Source organism: Oncorhynchus masou, chromosome 10, assembly GCF_036934945.1.
Source record: "Oncorhynchus masou masou isolate Uvic2021 chromosome 10, UVic_Omas_1.1, whole genome shotgun sequence".
NCBI lineage: Eukaryota > Metazoa > Chordata > Actinopteri > Salmoniformes > Salmonidae > Oncorhynchus > Oncorhynchus masou.
In genome coordinates this window covers 9,209,594-9,231,797 of record NC_088221.1, presented here as the reverse complement: position 1 = coordinate 9,231,797, position 22,204 = coordinate 9,209,594, and the positions used below count along the sequence as shown (strand labels likewise).

Below are 22,204 nucleotides of genomic sequence, written 5' to 3'. Positions count from 1 at the left end.
AAGTAAACATTTCACTCTGTCTACACCTGTTGTCTCTATGAAGCATGTGATAAATAAAATTGGACTACATTTTTTTAGGAGGGAAGGACACTCTTCCGTTTGCCTACTAACAAACTGACACACTCCTCAACCACTCAACCACTTAGTGGTTTACGGGTCACGGAGGAGAAAGGATGGAGGACAGACTTTTGCCCACGCAAGAAAACCCCATAACATGCGCAGTTTGAACGACACCAGGAAGTGATGTTGCTGGCTAGCTCAGTGCTGCCCCCTCTCATTGATTAACTCTAGTTGAATGCCGACCCGGGTACTGCAGGCTAAATTATCGTTATTATCGTTCTGTGTGAAATTTTTTAATAATTGGTTCAAGGACATACATCTGTTGTATAAGAATAAAATAATTGGTACCATGAATTTCTTCAAAACATGTTTTTATTTGATCAAAAAATTAACCATGAGGATTGCCATTTTTTCCATTCACAATAATGAGGGATCCTGTTTTCAGTTAACAATGCCTGCAGTACCACGGTCTGCCTTGAATTTCCTTCAATGAGAGGGGGTAGTTGTTCTCCACTGCATTAAATCCTTTCTCGGAGTCTCTCTCTCACACTCCAACTTCATGACCCCCGACTACTGTAGCAACTCCCTGGCACAAAAAGCAGCCTTTTACCAGCTGTACAGTATCAGTGTGTGTCATTACCTCTATTCGACAAGACAGAAACACAAACACTGTTTGCATTTAACAATTTCACAGGTTAACATGGAGAAAGGACACTGGTCATCGGGTCAAGATGGCCGCCTAAGTTAATAGCCATGCACTGGTGGGGTAAGAGGCTGTGGCACTGTCAGAGTTCTGCCTCAGTGGTCTTAAAAAGGCTCTCCTCCATCCACATCTGCTAGTTCTGATAAGGTAGCAACATTAAGACCCTCTCTCCACATCATCCAAAACCACTAGCTTTCCTGGCTTCAATTGCCCACAAAACCCTGCAGGTACAGGGAGGGGATTACTGGCCGCCGACCAACTTCTAAGATGTGATTGGCTAGATGGGGTGAAGTAGAAAAATGGCCAGTTAGACCCAGGTCGCTGTATCAAAATGATTTTTAGACATTTCTGCTCCATCTTCCAGAGGAGGTGTTCAGTGTCTATTTATTAAATGTGTATCTTGGAGGTTTCACGGGGTAATTGTAAACTAAACCATCATATTTCTCCTGCTCTGGAAAATTTTCAAATGCTCAAGCATCTCTCCAACAGCTATGGAGAGTGCAGTTTTTGGCTGTCCATATTTGCATGCCAGGGGGCACCCCTTCGTTCTGGGACCAAAGTGTTGTATCAATTACGACCCCCAAAGGGCCCAGGAGGCTGATCTATTATCAGAGGTTAGGCTGACGCTCATTTCATTAATTCCACAAAAAAGGATGCCTTGTCCTTGAATGTTGACAGCAGCTCTAAATTGTCAAAGCCCTCCATGCATGAGCTTTTCTCTTTCTCTTTCTACAATTTCCTACTTAGCAGTTTTGGAATCATCATCCTTAATTTATTAACTCAATTATGAGCAAAGATAGAGTCATGAGAGTTCTGGCCCGACGTGTCTCTCCATTACCATTATGGGGATTAGGAAACCGTGGCAGGGCCCTGACAAATTTCTAGCCTCCAGGAAAATTAAAAAAAATGCCTGGGTGTGTTTCACACATCCCCACACACACACACACACAGAGTGGGGAGACATCCCCCATGACCGTTCTACTGCAGCTCATATACCGTATTCAGAGCTTCACAGCTGAAGACATTCAGAGCTTCATAGCTGAAGTCATTGGAATCACAGTTTCCCAAACACACATTCAGTGACACATGCCTTTACTTAAAGAGTTATGCCACTTTACAATATGCTTATGACCCTATTATGGATGTGTCATAAATAACACTTCAAGTAAATTGTTATCACACCTACTGTACACATTGCTCCCGAGTGGCGCAGCGGTCTAAGGCATTGCATCTCAGTGCTAGAGGTGTCACGACAGACCCTGTTTCGATTCCAGGCTGTATCACAACCGGCCGTGATTGGGAGTGCCATAGGGCGGCACCATCCGTGTTAGGGTTTGGCCGGGATAGGCCGTCATGGTAAATAACTTGCCTAGTTAAATAAAGGTAAAATAAAATACACAGACATATCCACAGGCAACGGCCTATAGGCAAAGGACTGCTAAACAGTAGAGCCCAACCAAACAAGCATGTTGCCATCTAGAAAGTCTAACTTTCTTTACTTTCACCAGTCTAGACAGAGTTTCCGTTTCGATTTACAGTCCAAATAAAACAACAGAGTCATAAAACTAATATGGCACCATTTTTCAGAAGCCAATTTTTTTGCCCTTTGATTTTCTGTCATAGAATGTCATTCATCTTCCAAATGTGCTATGTTACTCCACATCGGAGTGTGAAGTCTGTGTTGCAGGGAGACACTGAAAACCATAAATAAATATCTGACAGCTCTGGCAATAAGCAATCAGACAAAGGCTGTGTTCCAAAAGGCACCCTATTCTCTTTATAGTGCACTACTTTTCACCACGGCCTATAGGTCAAAAGTAGTGCAATGTGTAGGCATAGGGTGCCATTTGGAATGCATCCAGGGCCTTCATTTATCTATGTCTCAGAGAAGAAACTCAAGGGAGAAGAAGCACATGTCTATGGGGAGTTAGGGTTGAGATGTTTTGTAGGTACACATAAAATATCCCTTTTAGTTACAGGTATTGGGAGAGTGACACATTTTTGGTAGAGTTGGTTCTGTATACAATGACTATGAGGTTAAAGTGCAGACTCTCCGCTTCAATTTTAGGGTATTTTCATCCTTATTGTGTGAACTGTTTAGAAATTACAGCACTTTTTGTACGTAGTCCACCATTTTAGGGGACCAAAAGTGTTGGGATAAATTCACTTATGTGATTTAAAGTAGTCAAAAGTTTAGTATTTGGTCCCATATTCCTAGCATGCAATTATTATCAAGCTTGTGACTCCACAAACATGTTGGGTATATTTGCTGTTTGTTTTGGTTGTTTCAGAAAAAATTTTGTCCAATCAAAATAAATGGTAAATAATGTATTTTGTCATTTTGGAGTCACTTCTGTTGTAAATAAGAATATAATGTGTTTCTAAACACTTCTGCATTACTGTGGAAGCTACCATGATAACGGATAGTCCTGAATTAATCGTGAATATGATGAGTGAGAAAGTTACAGATGCACAAATACTGCATGATACCTCCAAGACATGCCAACTTCTCACCATCACAATAAAAGGGTAAGTTAGCATTTTATTTGGGGGGAGGTTATGATATTTAAGCATCTGTAACTTTCTCACTCATCATTATTCATGAATCATTCAGGAATGTCTGTAATCATGGTAGCATCCATATTAATTGTAGAAGAGTGAAGACATACAGTGGGGCAAAAAAGTATTTAGTTAGCCACCAATTGTGCAAGTTCTCCCACTTAAAAATATGAGAGAGGCCAGTAATTTTCATCATAGGTACACTTCAACTATGACAGACAAAATGAGGGAAAAAATCCAGAAAATCACATTTGTTTGTTGTTGCAGCGATTCAACACTTTTTTGTTTTACTACATGATTCCATATGTGTTATTTCATAGTTTTGATGTCTTCACTATTATTCTACAATGTAGAAAATTGTCAAAATAAAGAAACGTTGGTGGGACAAAAGAAAATCACTCACGAGACGGTTTTGGCTCAGTATGATCAGCCTGATGCAGACCCCTGACCTACAGCATGGTCAAGCAATCTCATGTTTCTGACATCTGCAACCTGGACTCAAGGGTAGACGTAACATAGTAAACTAAAATCCAGAACACATCAAATAGACCATCTGTTAACCTTTTGCGTGTAGGGGGCAGTATTTTCATTTTTGGCTATAAAACGTACCCATTTGAAACTTCCTATTTCTCAGCCCCAGAAACTAGAATATGCATATAATTGTCAGATTAGGATAGAAAACACTCTAAAGTTTCCAAAACTGTCAAAATATTGTCTGTGAGAATAACAGAACTGATATTGCAGGTGAAAACCTGAGCAAAATCCAATCAGGAAGTGCCTCTTATTTATTTATTCTGTTCCTATGCATGCCTATCCACCATTTAAAGGGATATCAACCATATTCCTTTTTCTGTGGCTTCCCTAAGGTGTCACCAGTCTTTAGACATAGTTTCAGGCTTTTATTTTGAAAACTGAGCGAGAAAGATCACATTGCGTAAGTGGATAGGTGGGGGCTCTTAGAGTGAGTTTTGCGCAACAGAGTAAAGCGGCCATTGTTTCCCCCTGTCCTATTCCCCCTAACCTACACTCCCGGTTGATATATTATTGGATATATATTTTAAAAACAACCTGAGGATTGATTATAAAAAACGTTTGACATGTTTCTGTGGACATTATGGATATTATTTTGAATTTTCATCTGCATTGTCGTAATCGCTCTTTCCTGTGGATTTCTAAACATAACGCGACAAACAAACTGAGGTATTTTGGATACAAAAATAATCTTTAAGGAACAAAAGGAACATTTGTTGTGTAACTGGGAGTCTCGTGAGTGAAAACATCCGAAGATCATCAAAGGTAAAAGATTAATTTGATTGCTTTTCTGATTTTCGTGACCAAAAATGATCCTTCCGCAGGTTCACCTACGGAAACCTTGTTACGACTTTTACTTCCTCTAGATAGTCAAGTTTGATCGTCTTCTCGGCGCTCCGCCAGGGCCTGATACTAAGTGTACTTAATGTCTGGTCATGCGATCGATAAACTTACACAAACGCTTGGATTGCTTTCGCTGTAAAGCATAATTTCTAAATCTGAGACGACAGGTGGATTAACAAAAGGCTAAGCTGTGTTTTGCAATATTGCACTTGTGATTTCATGAATATGAATATTTTTAGTCATATTATTTGACTGTGACGCTATGCTATTCAGCGGTTGCTAATGACAATTATCCCACTTAAGGGATGGGTAGTGTCAATAAGTTAAAGTTTGGTATGGTATGTATTAATTTGTGGATTTCCATCATCCATTTCGTATGATACGTTACGAATTACAATTCATATAACGGCACGAATTTTCAATACGTACAGTGTAACATGTTACGAATTCCAATTTGTTGTGGCAAACAATAGCAAGGTGGCTAACGTTAACGTTAGCTAGTTAGCTTACGTTAGCTAGGCTAGGATTATGGTTAGGAGTTCGGTTAAAGGGTTAATGTTAGGGTTAGCTAACATAGTAAGTAGTTTCAAAGTTGCTAATTAGCTAAAATGGTAAAGTTGATTCAAACATGCAACCTTCACGCCCATTCATCCACCCTGACCAAGCACCCTTCTTTTGTTTTTGCCTTAAGTAACCTTCTGTCTTCTGTACCCATACCAAACGTAACATATGGATTTTCTTTTAGTATGTTGATTCTAGTCTATGAGACCAGGCTGATAGCTTACTAAACAACTACTGATTTTAGAACCCTGAAGAGTTAGCGCAAGTCATCACAAAGAAAACAGGAGCACTTCCTCTATTATTAGAGCATGATTTCAACTTAAACATCATCAAATCAACTAGGCTATATATGCTTAGTGTAATACAGTGAAAACGTTGCTAAATATTGCTCTCCATGGTACTGATTTCTGTTTGTGTTTACCTGTAGACTAGTTGAACAGCAATGTCATCCTCCTCTCTTTCATGTTGGCAAAATGGTCTATGACTCCGTCACACAATAGTACAAGCTTTTAGTTTTTGTTGTCCTAGCCTAGGCTACATGGCTAAAATGCTTGCTAGCTTAGAGCAACAATGAACCAGCTAAGTTAGCTAGCTAGTTAATGTGAGCCTACTACATCTAGGTTACTTCAATCGTCTCAGGCCAGTGGCAAAACGTATGAATTTATGGTTACATCAGAATTGTTGTTATAATCATTGGCCTCCATGGACAATTAAGTTAAAAATATATATATTTTATTGTCACATTCTGTACACCTGATAGGTGCATTAGGATTAAAGGAAAACTCCAAAACTAATTTGGTGTGATTTCGGTATGATTGGTATGATTTCTGTATTTTGAAAGTTACATATCTTGAAAACTTGAGTGCTGACAAGCAAAACATTTTGGAACTATGTCAACAATGAACTAATGGTTTTGTGTGGAATTTTCCTTTAAATACCTTGCTCGAGAGCACATTGACAAATGTTTCACCTTGTCGGCTCTTTGAACCAGCGACCTTTTGGTTGCAAGCCCAACTCTCTAATCGCTCGGCTACCCACAAGTCCAAATCCATATCTGAATCCACAATTTAGGAAATTACAGATCGAGCTAGCTAGCTACTGCAGGACAACACAAGCAGACCAGGAACAGGCAAGTCTTTTGCTTTTGATGTGATTTGATTTGTGTGAGGCCAAATCTAAACTGGCCGGGACTTACCACAGTTGAGCTCAGCTCAACGCTGATTGGCAAAATGCTCACTGGCATTAATTAATGCTACAGTGGAAACATGTCATACTCTTTTTGTCCAAACAGCCTCAGATGCATGGGCTCCACATACTGGACAGAGGGGTGCTGTTTCGCTCGCTCTGAGGACATATCTGATGAGATAGATTCAGACACTTACCAAATTAAGGAAAATTATGAAAACACAGATTGACTAAAGATAAATTGTTCTAGAATTTGTATGTTTTTATTGGACCAATGTTTGAGGAAGCCTGGTTTCCCTTGGCATCCATGAATACATGCCACTGTTCTGACGTACCAAAAAGGTCACAAGCTTTTGGGCTGCATCTCAATCCACCACAGCTACAGCAGTGTTTGTGAAACCAGGATATCCCGAAAATCTGTCTTTTTAATTTGGGCTACAAATTAATATGTTGAGACTCACGAATTCGATGGTGTTCTCCATTTTACACTTGGACGCCCACAAGCCTCACAAGACTAATCTGAAGGTAGCCCGGTATCAGTTAAAAAAATGAATGGAAGTATACAATGAGTGTACAAAACATTAGGAACATCTTCCTAAAATTGAGTTGCAACCCCTTTTCCCCTTAGAACAGCCTCAATTCATCAGGGCAATGGAGTCAACAAAGTGTCAAAAGCATTCCACAGGGATGCTGGCCCATGTTGACTCATTTTGTCAAATTGTCAGGATGTCCTTTGGGTAGTAGACTATTCTTGATACACACAGGAAACTGTTGAGAGTGAAAAACCCAGCAGCGTTGCAGTTTTTGATACACTCAAACCTGTGCCCCTGGCACCTACTACAATACCCTATTCAAAGGCACTTAAACCTTTTGTCTTGCCCGTTCACTTGGCACACTTACACAATCCATGTCTCAATTGTCTCAAGGCATAAAATCCTTCTTTAACCTGTCTTCTAACAGATGACATCAATAAAGGATCATAGAGTCTATGTCCTGGAGTCTATGTCATGGAAAAAGCAGGTGCTCCTAATGTTTTGGACACTCAGTGTATATGGAAGTACTTTAGTGCCTACAAAAGCGGTTAAATATGGATAAAAAAATAAATATATTATTTTGTGATCTTTCTTATATCTCTTAGATATAGGACAGACACTTCAAAGCAAACTTCCTTTATATATTTTTTCCAAACTCTCTAGCCATGTATGAATATGTTATTCAATGCATTTCATCAAATAATGAAAACAACACTTTTATATACTTACAGGGGTCCTAATTTTTTTTTTTAAATAGCTAAATTGCCCTTGAAATCTTAAAACAATTCCATATGTTAGCTTAGTAGAAACCGAGTCCCGGGCCCTTAGACCTTAGGGGGTTGGTTATGGTTCTATCAAAACTGTGGTAAACAACTGTTTAAAATACTCTGAATTCCATATCTGTACCACACGATACAACGGCAATACATCTCTCCAATGTGGTAATAATGCTGGTTTCCTAAGCTGTATCCCAAATGGCACCATTTCCCCTAGTACACTACATTTGACCAGAGCCCTATGGGTCCTGGTCAAAAGGAGTGTACTACATAGGTAATAAGGTCCATTTGGGATGTAGCCATAGTGCATTCAAATCCATAATTCAAATGATTTACATACCGCTCTAATCAAAGAGGGTATCAAACTGATTTGTAGGAACGCATTCAATTACTTATTCCAGATTCATAATCGGCCGCTACATTGGTATACAGTCTGTTGCATTAGTGTACGTTAAAATTCTAGTCAATGTCGAGCTGTTTTGCGTTTTTGTATCTGTGCTGGTCTGAGCATGCCTAAGGACCAAATCTACCCAAGAGCATGCTGAACATATCTGAAGAAATCATCACACATATCCTATACCCTTTATCATTATAGACTATATATGCTTTGTAGACTCTACATGCTCTACATGCTTTAATCACACCAATCAAATATGAAATGTCAATGTTTGTTTGGCTAAGGGACTTGGGATTTGGTTCACACTTTTACCTGAAGCAACCAGTCATGATGCCTTCATAAAACAGTCATAAGGAGGGGATAATAACTTTCGTAAGACATTAAGACAGAACCCAAAATGTCACGGAAAGATAACAATGGCCAACTTGCTTATTTTTGCATTATACAGTGCCTTCAGAAAGTATTCATACTCCTTGATTTATTCCACATTTTGTTGTGTTACAGCCTGAATTCAAAACCGATTAAATTGTTTTTTTACCTCTCACCCATCTATACACAATATTCCATCATGAAAAAGTGAAAACAAGTTTTTAGACATTTTAGCATTTTTTGGGCAAATTATTAACAGAAATACCTCATTTACATAAGTATTCATACCCCTGAGTCAATACTTTGTAGAAGCACATTTTGCTGTGATTACAGCTGTGAGTCTTTTTGTGTTAGTCTTTAAGAGCTTTCACACCTGGATTATTATTTTACAAATTACTCAAGCTCTGTCAAGTAGATTGTTGATCATTGCTAAACAGCCATTTTCAATTATTACCCTAGATTTTCAAGCCGATTTAAATAAAAACTCTAACTAAGCCATTCGTCTTGGTAAGCAACTCCAGTGTAGATTTGGTCTTGTGTTTTAGGTTATTGTCCTGCTGAAAGGTGACAAACTTTCCCAGTGTCTGTTGGAAAGCAGACTGAACCAGGGTATCCTCTAGGATTTTTTTCTGTGCTTATAGCTGTATTCCATTTATTTTTATCCTAAAAACTCCCTTGTTCTTGCCGATGACAAGCGTAACCATAACATGCAGCCACCACCATGTGTGAAAATACATAACTGTAACGGCGTTCTTCTTTAGTTGAAAGAGAGTCGGACCGAAATGCAGCGTGTAGGTTACTCATGTTTATTAGTGAAGACAAACGAACGAACTATACATGAACAACTAAATAATACAAAACAACAAACGGAACGTGAAACCTATTACAGCCTGACTGGTGCACACTACACAGAGACAGGAACAATCACCCACGAAATACAAGGCGAAAACCAGGCTACCTAAATACGGTTCCCAATCAGCGACAACGAGAATCACCTGACTCTGATTGAGAACCGCCTCAGGCAGCCAACCTATTTAACACACACACACACCCCTAATCAACTACAATCCCAAACACTACAAACCCCAATACGAAAATACAATACATAATAACCCCATGTCACACCCTGGTCTGACTAACTAATAAACTAAAACACAAAATACTAAGACCAAGGCGTGACAATAACGCTTTGTATTCAGGACAAAAAGTGAATTTCTTTGGTACATTATTTTGCAGTATTACTTAGGTGCCTTGTTGCAAACAGGATGCATTTTTTATTCTAGCTTTCTTCTTCTCACTATGTCATTCAGGTTAGTATTGTGGAGTAACTACAATGTTGTTGATACATCCTCAGTTTCTCATATCACAACCATTAAACTCTGTAACTGTTTTAAAATCACCATTGGCCTCATGGTGAAATCCCTGAGCAGTTTCTTCCTCTCCGGCAACTGAGTTGGGAAAAACGCCTGTATCTTTGTAGCGACTGGGTGTATTGATACACCATGCAAAGCATAATTAATAACTTTTCCCTGCTCAAAGGGATTTTCACTGTCTGTTTTTTTTTGTACCAATCAACCTATCACTGCCTTTCTTTGAAAGGCATTGAAAAACCTACCTGGTCTTTGTGGTTGAATCTGTGCTTGAAATGTATTACTTGGTTGAGGGACCTTACAGATAATTGTATATGTGGGTTACAGAGATGGGGTAGTCATTCAAAAATCATGTTAACCATTATTATTGAATATGGAGTGAGTCCATGCAACTTATTATGCGATTTGTTCAGCACATTTTTACTCCTTAACTTGTTTAGGCTTGCCATAACAAAGGTGTTGAACACTTACTGACTGATGACATTTTCTTTTTACTCATTTCAGAAATGTTCTACTAACAAAATTCCACTTTGACATTATGTGGTATTGTGTGTAGATCATTGACACAAAATATCAACATAATCCATTTTAAATTCAGGCTGTAACAGAGCTGCCAACTCTCACGTATTGGTCATGAGACAGATGTATTTGACCTCACATTCTCACTGCACACCTCATATCTCACGCATTGAAAAGCACTGCTTATATTTGTCTAATTAGTCTATTGTATAGTCAGCGCGTTAACTTTTCAACTGCTCCAAACCATTTTAAAATCGGAGCATCTGCACCTGCAATTTAACTTCACGAGCTGAACCTTTATCATTGTCCTGTCTTGCCACAGCACTGTGAACAGTGGCACATTGAAGCATATGTAAGGGATCAAGGGGATTTGATGCATGTTTTAAAGAAACGCCCCTCAAAATTAGAGTGGAGCTGAATGGAGAGAGAGAACATTCTCTGCTGAGTTTATAAACCTCTAAAAACAGTAGCATGGTAGCGCTGTTTTATGTACAATGTTGTCAACAAAACGAGGTAGAGGTTACTCCCGTCCCTATTGCAGAATGCCTTTTGGCAGCATGTACTAAAGTGGATTTAATCCACACTTGCATTAGTTCCTTCGTTTGGTGATTGCCGTTTAGGCTATGACAGCGAAAAGGCAGTAGATAGACCTACGGTATGTTTCAGTCTGATCAGTGGAACAATTCTCATTCTTTAACAATGGGCTAAAATTGTATTTACCTAGGCAAATCAGTTAAGAAAAATTCTTATTTTCAAAGAGGGCCTTTTTCAGGAGCAGAACGACAGTTATTTTTACCTTGTTAGCTCAGGGATTTGATCTTGCAACCTTTGGTTATGAGTCCAACGCTCTTACCACTTGGCTACCAACCACCCTGTTTAATATGTGGTAAATATTTGCTTGTCAGCAAGAACACTATTGTTACTACACTTATTTTATTTTTCCACTTCTTCCCAATTTGCCAGTTAATCACATATTTGAAATCGGATATACCTACTTGTCTTTGAAAATGAGTTACATGAGGCTATGTAATTTTGCAGCCATTCATGGACAGTCTTGAATAAACATTGGATATTAAATACTCCAGGAATCAAAATAAGTGTTAGTACTGTACACATGCTAGGCAGAGATGATAGGGGAACTCACAACTCATAAAAACATCACATTTTGTCTATGTAGAGCAAGATGATGACAAGGATCTTCAACTAGTAGGCATAAACCAACTGAATTTTGATATTGAGAAATTAATTGTTATAACAAGAACATTTTCAAACACCCAACACTTCAGGGAGGCCAACACTCTTGGAGAGCAAGCAGGATTTTCTTCCAGACCTATTTTAAAGAGATAGTCCACCAAATTACAAAATGTTTGTGTTTTTACCTTGAAAGCAGTCTATGGACAAGGAGACTGCAATCTAAAAGAAAATCTCGATGTCACGAAATTGCCAAATTGTTAATGTTCATTTAATGTTCAAAGCATTCTGAATACACGTGACCTGTGGTTTTAATTTTTTTTATTTCCACCCTGGTCATATGCCTAAGCCATGTCAAAATGCATGGAATTGTAGGAAATTAGCCTTAAACAGTAACATTTCCCATCTAGGGGTTGTGCCAGTGGGCAATGAAATTGACATAGCAAATCTCACTCTAAGCATTCTTCAAAAGTTGGCAGCCCTGCTGTAAACACAACAAAATATGGAATAAGTAAAGAGGTGTAAATACTTTCTGAAGTCACTGTATGTACCAAAAGTATCTGCTAAAGCCAATTCAATGTTTACTGATTCCTGATTTGTCTATAGAACTATGACAGTTGGAAGAGTATGGCTCAACTATATGTAATTCTTTGTAGAGTGTTTATTCTTCAAAGTAGACAGTACAACACCTTAAGCTGTGAAAGTGTTAGTTATTTCTGTAATGACATGCATCTGATCCATCTGTACCCAAGACCCACCTGTACCCTGATAATTGAACATTTACCAATGATCACAACACAGCGCAAACCACCACACAACATACAGCACAACATTACTCTGTCACATATTTACTGTGATATACACCTTGGGTGTCCATACATGACTGGCCACAAGATCACATAACCCTGCTCAATGCAAGTCTATGCCTTACAAATTCTATTAACAGTTAAATCCTCAAAGAGAAGTGGATAAACAGAACAATTTTTTGGACCAAAGAACAGACAACACGTTCCAATAAGCGACCAAGACATTCGATCCACAGCAGCTTTGTACGAAGTGCAAGATTTGACAGAGGTTAAAGTTGAAGCTACTCTGAAAATGGACATTGATCACCTCCACAGGCCATTCACCCACTTTGGAATTCTTGTCTGTACTCCACAGTGGGGCTCTAATGTATAAACTACACTACCCAGCATGCCCATGACACACACAGGGAAACATGAGTGGGCCCTGATGGAACTAAATACTCAATATTTAGACAGCTCAATCTACGAGTCTGTTTTTCTTTCATGTGAGTGGCTGAGCACAGTAGATATGGAGAGTTCCAGCTGTGCTATTCACAAATTAATAGGTGCCCTATTTGGTTCCTTGTTTGTTTATCGGAGCTCTAATGACCAATGTTTGATGCTTCATGTGATAGCCATTGTCTAGCGCTGAAGTCAAGTGTCTAGTCCGGAATAAAATCTATGACACGTTTGCACTCAATGGCGTTCATATTATCTGTTATGAATGTCTACTCCTTCTCTCTCTTATCTCCTATGCCAATTGCTGTTTATTGTTTATAAAGCAAACAATATATAAAATAGATACGAGCCCTCAATGATTTCATTTCAAAACAATTCCTCCTTGTATAGTTTTTTGTGTATTTTGATATCGATATTGGTGTTGGTAAAAAGACGGACTGAGTCAATGACGTGCATAGGACAGAGAATGTGTTCTAGCGACATCGAGTCAAATTGGGACATAGCCATTCACAGGATGCAATCATCTGTATTAGACCATATAATGTCTGAATATTAGCCCAGACCACCTCCGCAGAAGCGTATGCAGGACAATAGAGTAATTATATTAATCAGCTTTTACTATCTGAATGAATTATCCACAACCGCAAATTAAAATGTGATTTGGTTGAAATTACACGGTATGTGCTAAAGCCTTTTTCTCTCCTGCAATCAAATTTAACTGAAGCCAATTAGACACAGCTGACTACATTCGTAGTCAAATTATGCTCAGAGCGTGGATAAGAATTGAGCTCTTTCCTTCCAATAAAAAAAGGTATTTCATCTATTCTAGGGAAATCAAATTGAAAAAGAAAATCGTAATGGGGGAGCCATCCACAGGGTAAGCTCATTGAGACACAACTGAATGTGTCTGAGTGGAGATTGTCGTCACACGCACAGTCAAACTCACAGGCTCTGCACTTAAAGAGTCTCTCACTTTACGTATTTTTTTTTTGGAGACATAGGTGACATTGGGGCATCCAGCAGCCACTGAGCTATAAAATTACCGGCGAGGGGCGAATTAAAGGAGAACGGAGGAGCAAGAGTGAAGGACAAAGCCAGTGGGAGTTGGATTGAGAGGGCTGCTCATGCAACTGATTTACTCTTTTTGTTCCTCAGCCCGGTCTGCTGCTCCAGGAGTTTGGTTCTTATTTTCAACCTCTCTCTAAGCAATTATTTTAAATTCACTGTAGCTCGGTAAGTAGGCAAAAAATTACTGTGCCAATGACTAACTTTAAGGTTGTAAAGTATGACCTTATAAGTTAGAGGTGTACATATCTATCTAAAATGTCAAATTTGTCATTGAGATTCATGTAGATTGTTGGGAGAAAAAGGTACATATCCCCCCCATACTAAGCTACAGTAATACAAGGCACATCTTTAGGCATTTGCACTCATGTCAAGAGAGGACACAAACCTGACCCGTATGTACACAACAACATGTTTTAAAATAGGTTTAACCTTTAGGCACACCAACAGAAAACCATCTGAACACAAAAAAAGTAATTTAATTATTAGTAGACAACCATGTCTCTACAACAACACCCATCTAAACAACAACATGTACATGTATTGATTGACCCATTGAATACTACTGAAAAACAAAGCCCCAATTCCAAACCCATCCATGCACCCTATGCACCTTTGGATATCTGAGAGGACATAGGGCCATAGACACACAAGACAACCCCATCTTCCTCTATCTGAAGCCAGTGATCTTGTGATGTGGTTAATCTTGAAAAACAGCCTTTGAGTGGATTAGGGTAATGGAGACGTTCTGTTTATTCACCAGGCACACAGACACAAAACACAGACCCAACACACTGACACCGAAACAAACACACAGACAAACAGGGCTTTTTCGGCCTGCTCTCCGCCTCTAATCAGAGGTTAGACCGAACTCTCTACGGACTCCCTCATATTCCCTTTTATTCCCACAGGAAAATATTAAGAACATATGCCAAAAGTGTGTTTATTTGCCAAATCTAAATCGGGGAGCATGGTTAAGATTCATCTATAAATAGGGCTTATCCATGTTACCAAATGATAATGATCCCAGCGTAAACATACCATACAATGATTTCTTTGTCAATGGCTTGTTACGTTAGTACTTCCATTTTTTGATAATTGGATAAAGAACAACTGAGGCCTGCTTTCACAATCATTGTGGATTTCTTTGAGAGGCTGTGTTAACTACATGTAAACTACATTATGTTGTTTGAAATGTAGCATCTCCCCAGGTCCGTTGGCAGCCTTGTCTCAATGGCTATGTTGAAAACCATTTGGCAGTATCCCGCTCCGCTCCTCTCCACTTCACATTCTTCTCCTCCCCTCTCTCCTTTCCTCTGTCCAACTCTCCGCTCCTTATCCTCCACCCTCCTCTACTCCGCTCTCCTGTCCTATCCTCTCTAGTCCCGTGGTTGTAAAAACGTGCTATATTAATCTGTATGCATGCCATTGCCCCAACTGTTAGAGGTGCAATCTGACCTTGTTACCTTACTTTTGGTCTCCTAAAATGCGGGGACTATGTACAAAAAGTGCTGTAATTTCGAAACGGTTCACACAAAAATGTCCTTAAATTATAGCTGACAGTTTCCACTTTAACTTCTTTGTCATTGTATCATTTCAAATCCAAAATGCTGGACTACAGAGCCTAAACAAATGTATATGATTGTTGTGGCTTATAAATATCATTATTATTTTTATTTTTTTACACTTTATCAAAGGATTCTCCATCCCCATGCAACAGTTATGATTACACGAAAAAGGGAAAAGGGAAAGTTGACAATGAATTGGAACTAGATTATAAAAAAAAATATTTGCATCTTCCCTATGTGTATATCTCTCAATGCACTAATTAAATGTTGTGGATGGTTGATCTGCTAGGGCTGTCAGCGAGTCAGGCGCAGTCAGTGAGAGCCTCATAAAGTCTCTGACATAAATAGCCTATGTGGCATTGCGTGTCACTACATTCCTGTGACATATAGCTAACTGCATGTTTGTCATGAATGAATTACTCAGACCTGGGTTCAAGCAGGGGGTTCTTGATTGAGCATGCCTGGTGCAATGGAACCAATTAAATCATCACAAAAGTTCAAACTCTCCATGTCCAACTGTCACTCCAGGCAGGCCCAATCAAAATCTCATCTCATATTAAATGCTATTTGAACTCTGTAAATAAAATGCTACCCCTGACACAACATCCTTCAATCGAAGCAGAAGTTTTCAAGGTTAGAGCAAAACAGCATTTCAGAGATATGATAAAGGATGTTGGTAAGTATTACAATGTGGTTGAGTTTCTGTTCAGACTGCAGTGTGTCCTTCATCACAAGAACATACAAGCTACATCATAAGCACAAGAGTAGAGAGCATTGAGCATTGCTCAGCATTGAGCATTGCTCAGCAAGAGCATTGCTTTGGAGACTTAGATTTGAAGGGAAAGGGAAAGGTAAAGGGGATACCTAGCCAGTTGTACAACTGAATGAATTCAACTGAAATGTGTCTTCCGCATTCAACCCAACCCCTCCGAAACAGAGAGGTACAGGGGCTGCCATATATTCCTGAAGTGGTACAGTATTTGTGGGTGCTGTCCATGGTGCTTAATAAACTCTTAAGACCCCACAAGTGACACCAAAAACTGACATTTACAATTGACATTCTGGTGGCCACAGACAATAAAATATACAGTTTGAGACCACCCACATCACAGCAGATGGATTGCAATGGTCTGGAAGATCTTTTTCCCGGGTGCCACACTGCACATGGGGGTTATTTAAACATTTAGGGAAGCAATATCAGTCATTAGAGTTGATGCACCGACCAGCCGCTAGTTGTTAAGTTGCAACGCTCCAACAATTCCTCCAGACACTGATGTCACCCGTTTAAATGTTTAACTAGAAACATTGCAGATGCCGAACAAAAACATTGCAGACTAGAACATGAGCTCTGAGAAATATCTGTACTGCATGAACATACTGACAATAATCATCGTCAGGCCTAGTTCCTGGATAATAGTGGTTTACATGCCCAAAATACAGAAAATTGTTAGGGTTCGGTAAAGGTTATGCTTATGGTAAGGGTTAGGATAATTGTAGGTTTAGGTTAGGGTGGGGACGTCCCACGGATCCCGGATAGCACTGACCGAGCTGACAGGAGGCAACCGCTGAATCACAATCTTGCCGGAGCCGAGCACGCAAGCGGCGCGGTCTCCCTCTCTATCTTTCTCTGGCAGTGCAAGTTTCACGATTCCCACGAGAGCACTCATTACTCTCGGGCATTACCGCTGACAAACTCTTCATAGAGAGCCACTAATGTATACAATAGCGATATATTCAGCACAAGTGCTTAATGTCTTTTAATATTCTCGCACGATTGGGAGCGCATGGACAGAAAGCTAGAGGGTAAATAAACGCATGGACAGAAAGCTAGAGGGTAAATAAGCCACCGGCTATCTAACAGACAACAGTTAAACCACAATCTAAGTGAAAGACATCCCTTCACTCCCCTCCTGTAGAATACGAAATATATTTCTGAATATACCATGTTCTAAAATATAGATAGTAGGCCTATTCAGATGTCAAATGACCCCTATTTCTCACACTCTGCCACACACAAGAACTGGCATTAATTTGCTTCATCACATTTTGGACACTATGTAATTATATAGCCGAACTGACCTTGTAGAATAGACAAAGTAAATAGGTTTGACACATAGTTGTGTAACACTGATGGAGAACACATGATAATAAAATAGAAATAGCTCATTAACTCTTCAATAGCCTAACCACCGATCCTGGCAAATAGATAGACTGGCAAGCCCACCTCCTCATCATCCTTTGGCGGTGGCTTCTGTCTCTGATTCGGCTGCGCCGCCTCCTTAGTGGCTGTCATGGTAAACTGCTGGTAATAGAACTTGGACTCAACTCGCTGTGAATCCTAAAGATGCTCTGTAGTTGGATCCCACTGTCCCGTGGATTAGTCAAAACGGCAGAATCTTAAACAGGAGGCATGCAGCAATGAGGTCCGTCACGAATGAATTATGCTAGGTCTTCGAATATCTGCCGAGAACACTTGTCTCTCCACATTATGTTCAAGAGAGGGCAAAATATTTAGTCGTCAGAATTAAGTAGCCTAAACACAGAAAATATACTGGCTGCCTATACACCTCTATCAGTCTGCAAGCGACTAACGAGGGGATCTTGACTGCTCGGTCCTCGTCTAGTCTGTATGATCCAGGGTGAGGCTGTGGTGAGGAACTGGGAGGGGGGAGAGGATGGGGCAACGGAGTGATCTGATGCCGATGCGTTCCCACTGTAAAAATGGGTGGGGGTGATTACGTGTTTAACATAATATAAATTGACTGACGACCCAAAGAGCTCAAATGAGCAAATTATTTACATATATTTTGCTATTTCAGAACGTTAATAGCCGAAGCATTAGCTTGTACATCCTTCTCGTTTTCCCGTGATGTGTGTACAGTTGATGATGGTATGCTCCGTGCTTGACATGGGATAAAAGAAGTGCAGGAGCTGTCTTTTTCCACGATAGTCTATTATATTATGTTCGCCGACATTCACAAATGACATGCTATATAAACCTCTGCTTATTCTCTGTTAAGGATTCATACACATGTTTGATGACTTCTCCATGACTTTTAATCAAATTGTCATGACTTATTATAACCTCACGAAAAAGTAAGCATTATTGAGACTGGAAGGCTGCTGTGTCTGATCCTATTTAGACATTTAACCCCCCACAAAGTAGAACTGCACCGTTAGTCACATCAACATGTGTTCAATCCTCCATCTGGAGAACTCCTGGGTGTGCAGGCTTGGCCTTTGATCCGAGCCCTGGAACACCCAAGTCTGCCTATCAAGGTCCCACTGAGCAGCTGATGTTTAGGCTACAATGAGGTTAGACAGGGCTTGAACAAAAGCCTGCACACCCAGTAGCTGTCTTGGAGGATGGTTGGCAATGATTTACTCATTCAATGAACCAGGGATCACATGCATAAGGTAGGATACTTCAAAGCAAGGTATCTAACTAGACATGTTTATATATAAGGCTAACATGTTTCAGGGGCGATCTATAGAGCATAGTTATTTGTCAGTAAGTCCATTATTAGAAATGTTCAAACATTGTTGTAATTACATGGGTTCTATTCAATAGAGGGGAATCCCAGTTTTCCAGCGGTGCAGATTTATTTAGGTTTCCTACAGTGCCAGTGGAAAGGCGACAACGACATTAATGCTTAGTTAGCTATTGTTACAAGCGGGATAACTGCTACAAGTTATGTTTTGAATTGGCTATCTAGTTAGTCTGTTGTCTGTCATTATTGTGTTCCTGCTGCTGAAATGTCGCGCTGTCCCCTCAGGCAACAGCCCACTCTCACTCTTACACACAGCATACACAGACACACACTTAAGGGTCATTCCGATAATGGCTGATATGTAGATTTTTAAGTGGTTGATAATATTTAAAAGTGTGCCTTCATGAATTACATTAACAAAAATTATCAAACTCATTTCCATGACCTTACAAACAAACCCTCATTTGACAACATGGAAAAGTGCATCATGTGCATTCAGGTTGGCTCATTTTAGATCTGCACAATATTGACCAGCCTACTGTCACGTATAGATTCACAGACTCGAGGCAAATAAACTTGAACAAAGTGGAATCAGGAAATGAATGGCCACTCTCCATTAGTATTCAATGCAGATACCACCTATATTCTGCTTTGATCAACATTTTTTGGCTTGGTGTGTGAATCTCGGCCAGAGATAAGCTACTTTGTTTTGTAGAGGAGCAGGTACATACTTCTCCCAAAATGTGATGTGCCAGTAAGGGGCTCTGGACAGCTCCAGTCCAAGTCAAGCACCATAGGCTACATTATGGCATATAGCTAGCTATTGGTTGGTTAATATTTATCCATTTGAATCATGAACCCTCTTCAGCTACTGAGCGCATTCTGTCCATGGTGCTGAAGTCCTGAACCCCGCGCTGTCAAAATTAACAAGCCAGATCCTGCTTTTACTGATACCACCCTGTCAAAAAAGTTGACCAATGACCATTGGCTGAAAACAATCGGCATGGGCCCTCAGAATTTCAAAAGGTTCTACAGCTGCACCATTGAGAGCATCTTGACTGGCTGTATCACCGCTTGGTATGGTCCTTGCCATTGTTGGGAAGGGCCCGTAAGTAAGCATTTCACTGTTAGTTTACACATGTTGTTTATGAAGCATGTGACAAATACAATTACATTTTTTCTGACTGATGTAATATGGTGGAATATGTTTGATGAGAAGCAGCTCTTCCTAGCAAACAAGTTACATAACCACGACCGTAATGGATTGGTAATTATTGGTAATGTCATATAATTACCTTCCTACAACATTGTGGCAACGTAATCTGAAGGTAATATCATAACCATCGCATTTGGTCATCTTCCTACCTCCTCAACATGTCGCAGCAACGTGATTTCATATTATTACATATTGGTCCCGAATACAGATTATACCCATGGAGAACATCACAGTATAACTGATGTGCTGCATGCCCATTTGCATTGCTGTGTTTATGAAGGCAAGCTGGATAGTTTTGTAAGTAAGTGTATGAGACAAAATGTTGGCCAAAATTATTTTATTTTAAATTAGATTTTTTTTTAGCTTGTTGTTTGCACATTATTTGTATTTTCATGTGCATATATTAGACACGCCAAAAATATGTATTTTTCCCCAATATATTTTATGAGGTTAGTGTGGAATGCTAATGTAACGGCTGTATTGGAAAGAAGGTGAGGACCAATGCGCAGCGTGTTACATGTTCATATTATTTAATGAAAACTGAACACTGAATAACAAAATAACAACGAAAACAACCGAAACAGTTCTATCTGGTGCAGACACACAAAGACAGAAAACAACCACCCACAAAACACAATAGAAAACAGGCTCCCTAAATATGGTTCTCAATCAGGGACAACGATTGAAAGCTGCCTCTGATTGAGAACCATACCAGACCAAACACAAAAATAGAAAATCATAGAAAACCTAACATAGACATCGCACCCAACTCACGCCCTGACCATACTAAACAAAGACATAACAAAGGAACTAAGGTCAGAACGTGACAGCTAACCATTAACTAACTTTGCACTAGGTGCTAGTTAATAACCTTTTACTGCAAGGTCACACAATGCGAATCTTGGTAGTCCTAGACAAATGTACTTTGAAACATAATAAAAAATGTCCCCATCAAAATCTATCATTTTAACCCGTCTATTTGAATACTTCAAGACATGGTTTATGGGAGAATGATGAGATATCCAATGGGTTGAACAATATAATTTTCCTCACTTATATTAAAGAAGCTGTTACTTAAATACTGGAAGTGAAATGATACCCCAACTTTAAGAGAATGGAAGAATCATAAGCTTTATTATTTAAATGTGGAAAAATGTCCTAATTCAACAGACACTTCCCTTTGTGAGTTGTGAAGTTTCTCCCCTTTCTTTCTGGCTCACTATCCCTGTTGCTCACTAAAATCACACAGGTGTGGATTTGCAAAGAATGGGAAGATATTTGGCAATTAACATTTCACTAACAACAGTTACAGTAGGTATGTGGAGTAGAACCTTTGTGTGTGCGTGTGTGTGTGTGTGTGTGTGTTAAAAGGCACGCAGAGTTTTACAGTCATTAAGCAGTTTTATGGTTTAAAGAATCACTCCAAAATGTTATTTTGCTATTTGATACTTCCACTATAGACAGTGTTTATTATTTAGTCGGTATCGCTCTTAAATCATGGTTCCTTCTGAACTGAGAGAAGACACTGAGCAGGTAAACCATGTGATTTGATTTAATAACTGCAATAACTCCGGTTAGGGATTTAGCTGAGGTCAGCTTATCTAATTTCCGAAACCCTCAGTTTAGTCCGTTCCCCACTTCCTCCTATAACCCCCAGCTAACACCCCTTCATCCCCCTCCTCCACCAATTTGGACAGCTCATTCTCATTAAATGGGGATCGCTAATCTCTCACACTGCCCAAGTCATCATCCACAGAGTGAGTTCACTGGCAACACTGCCATTCAGATTTATTGACTGGTGGATAATTAATTAATTGACTATAGAAGAATATACTGTGCCCTGCAAAAGTATTCATCCCCCTTGGTATTTTTCCTATTTTGTTGCATTGCAACCTGTAATTTGAATGGATTTTATTTGGATTTCATGTAATGGACATACACAAAATAGTCCAAATTGGTGAAGTGAAAAAAAAAAAATATTTGTTTCAAAAAATTCTGAAAAAATAACAGGAAAAGTGGTGCG

The 22,204-nt window shown here is 39.4% G+C and overlaps 1 protein-coding gene across 1 annotated transcript in view; it reads right to left on the bottom strand.

Moving 5' to 3' along the window:
- Positions 1-18,086, bottom strand: part of LOC135547098 (inactive dipeptidyl peptidase 10-like) — a 149,436-nt gene extending 131,350 nt beyond the window's left edge. Inside the window, exon 1 of the mRNA XM_064975769.1 lies at positions 17,699-18,086. Coding sequence (XP_064831841.1) covers positions 17,699-17,767 — 69 coding nt within the window. The 5' untranslated portion in view covers positions 17,768-18,086. The remainder of the gene's footprint in view (positions 1-17,698) is intronic.
- Between the last annotated feature and the right edge of the window lie 4,118 nt (positions 18,087-22,204).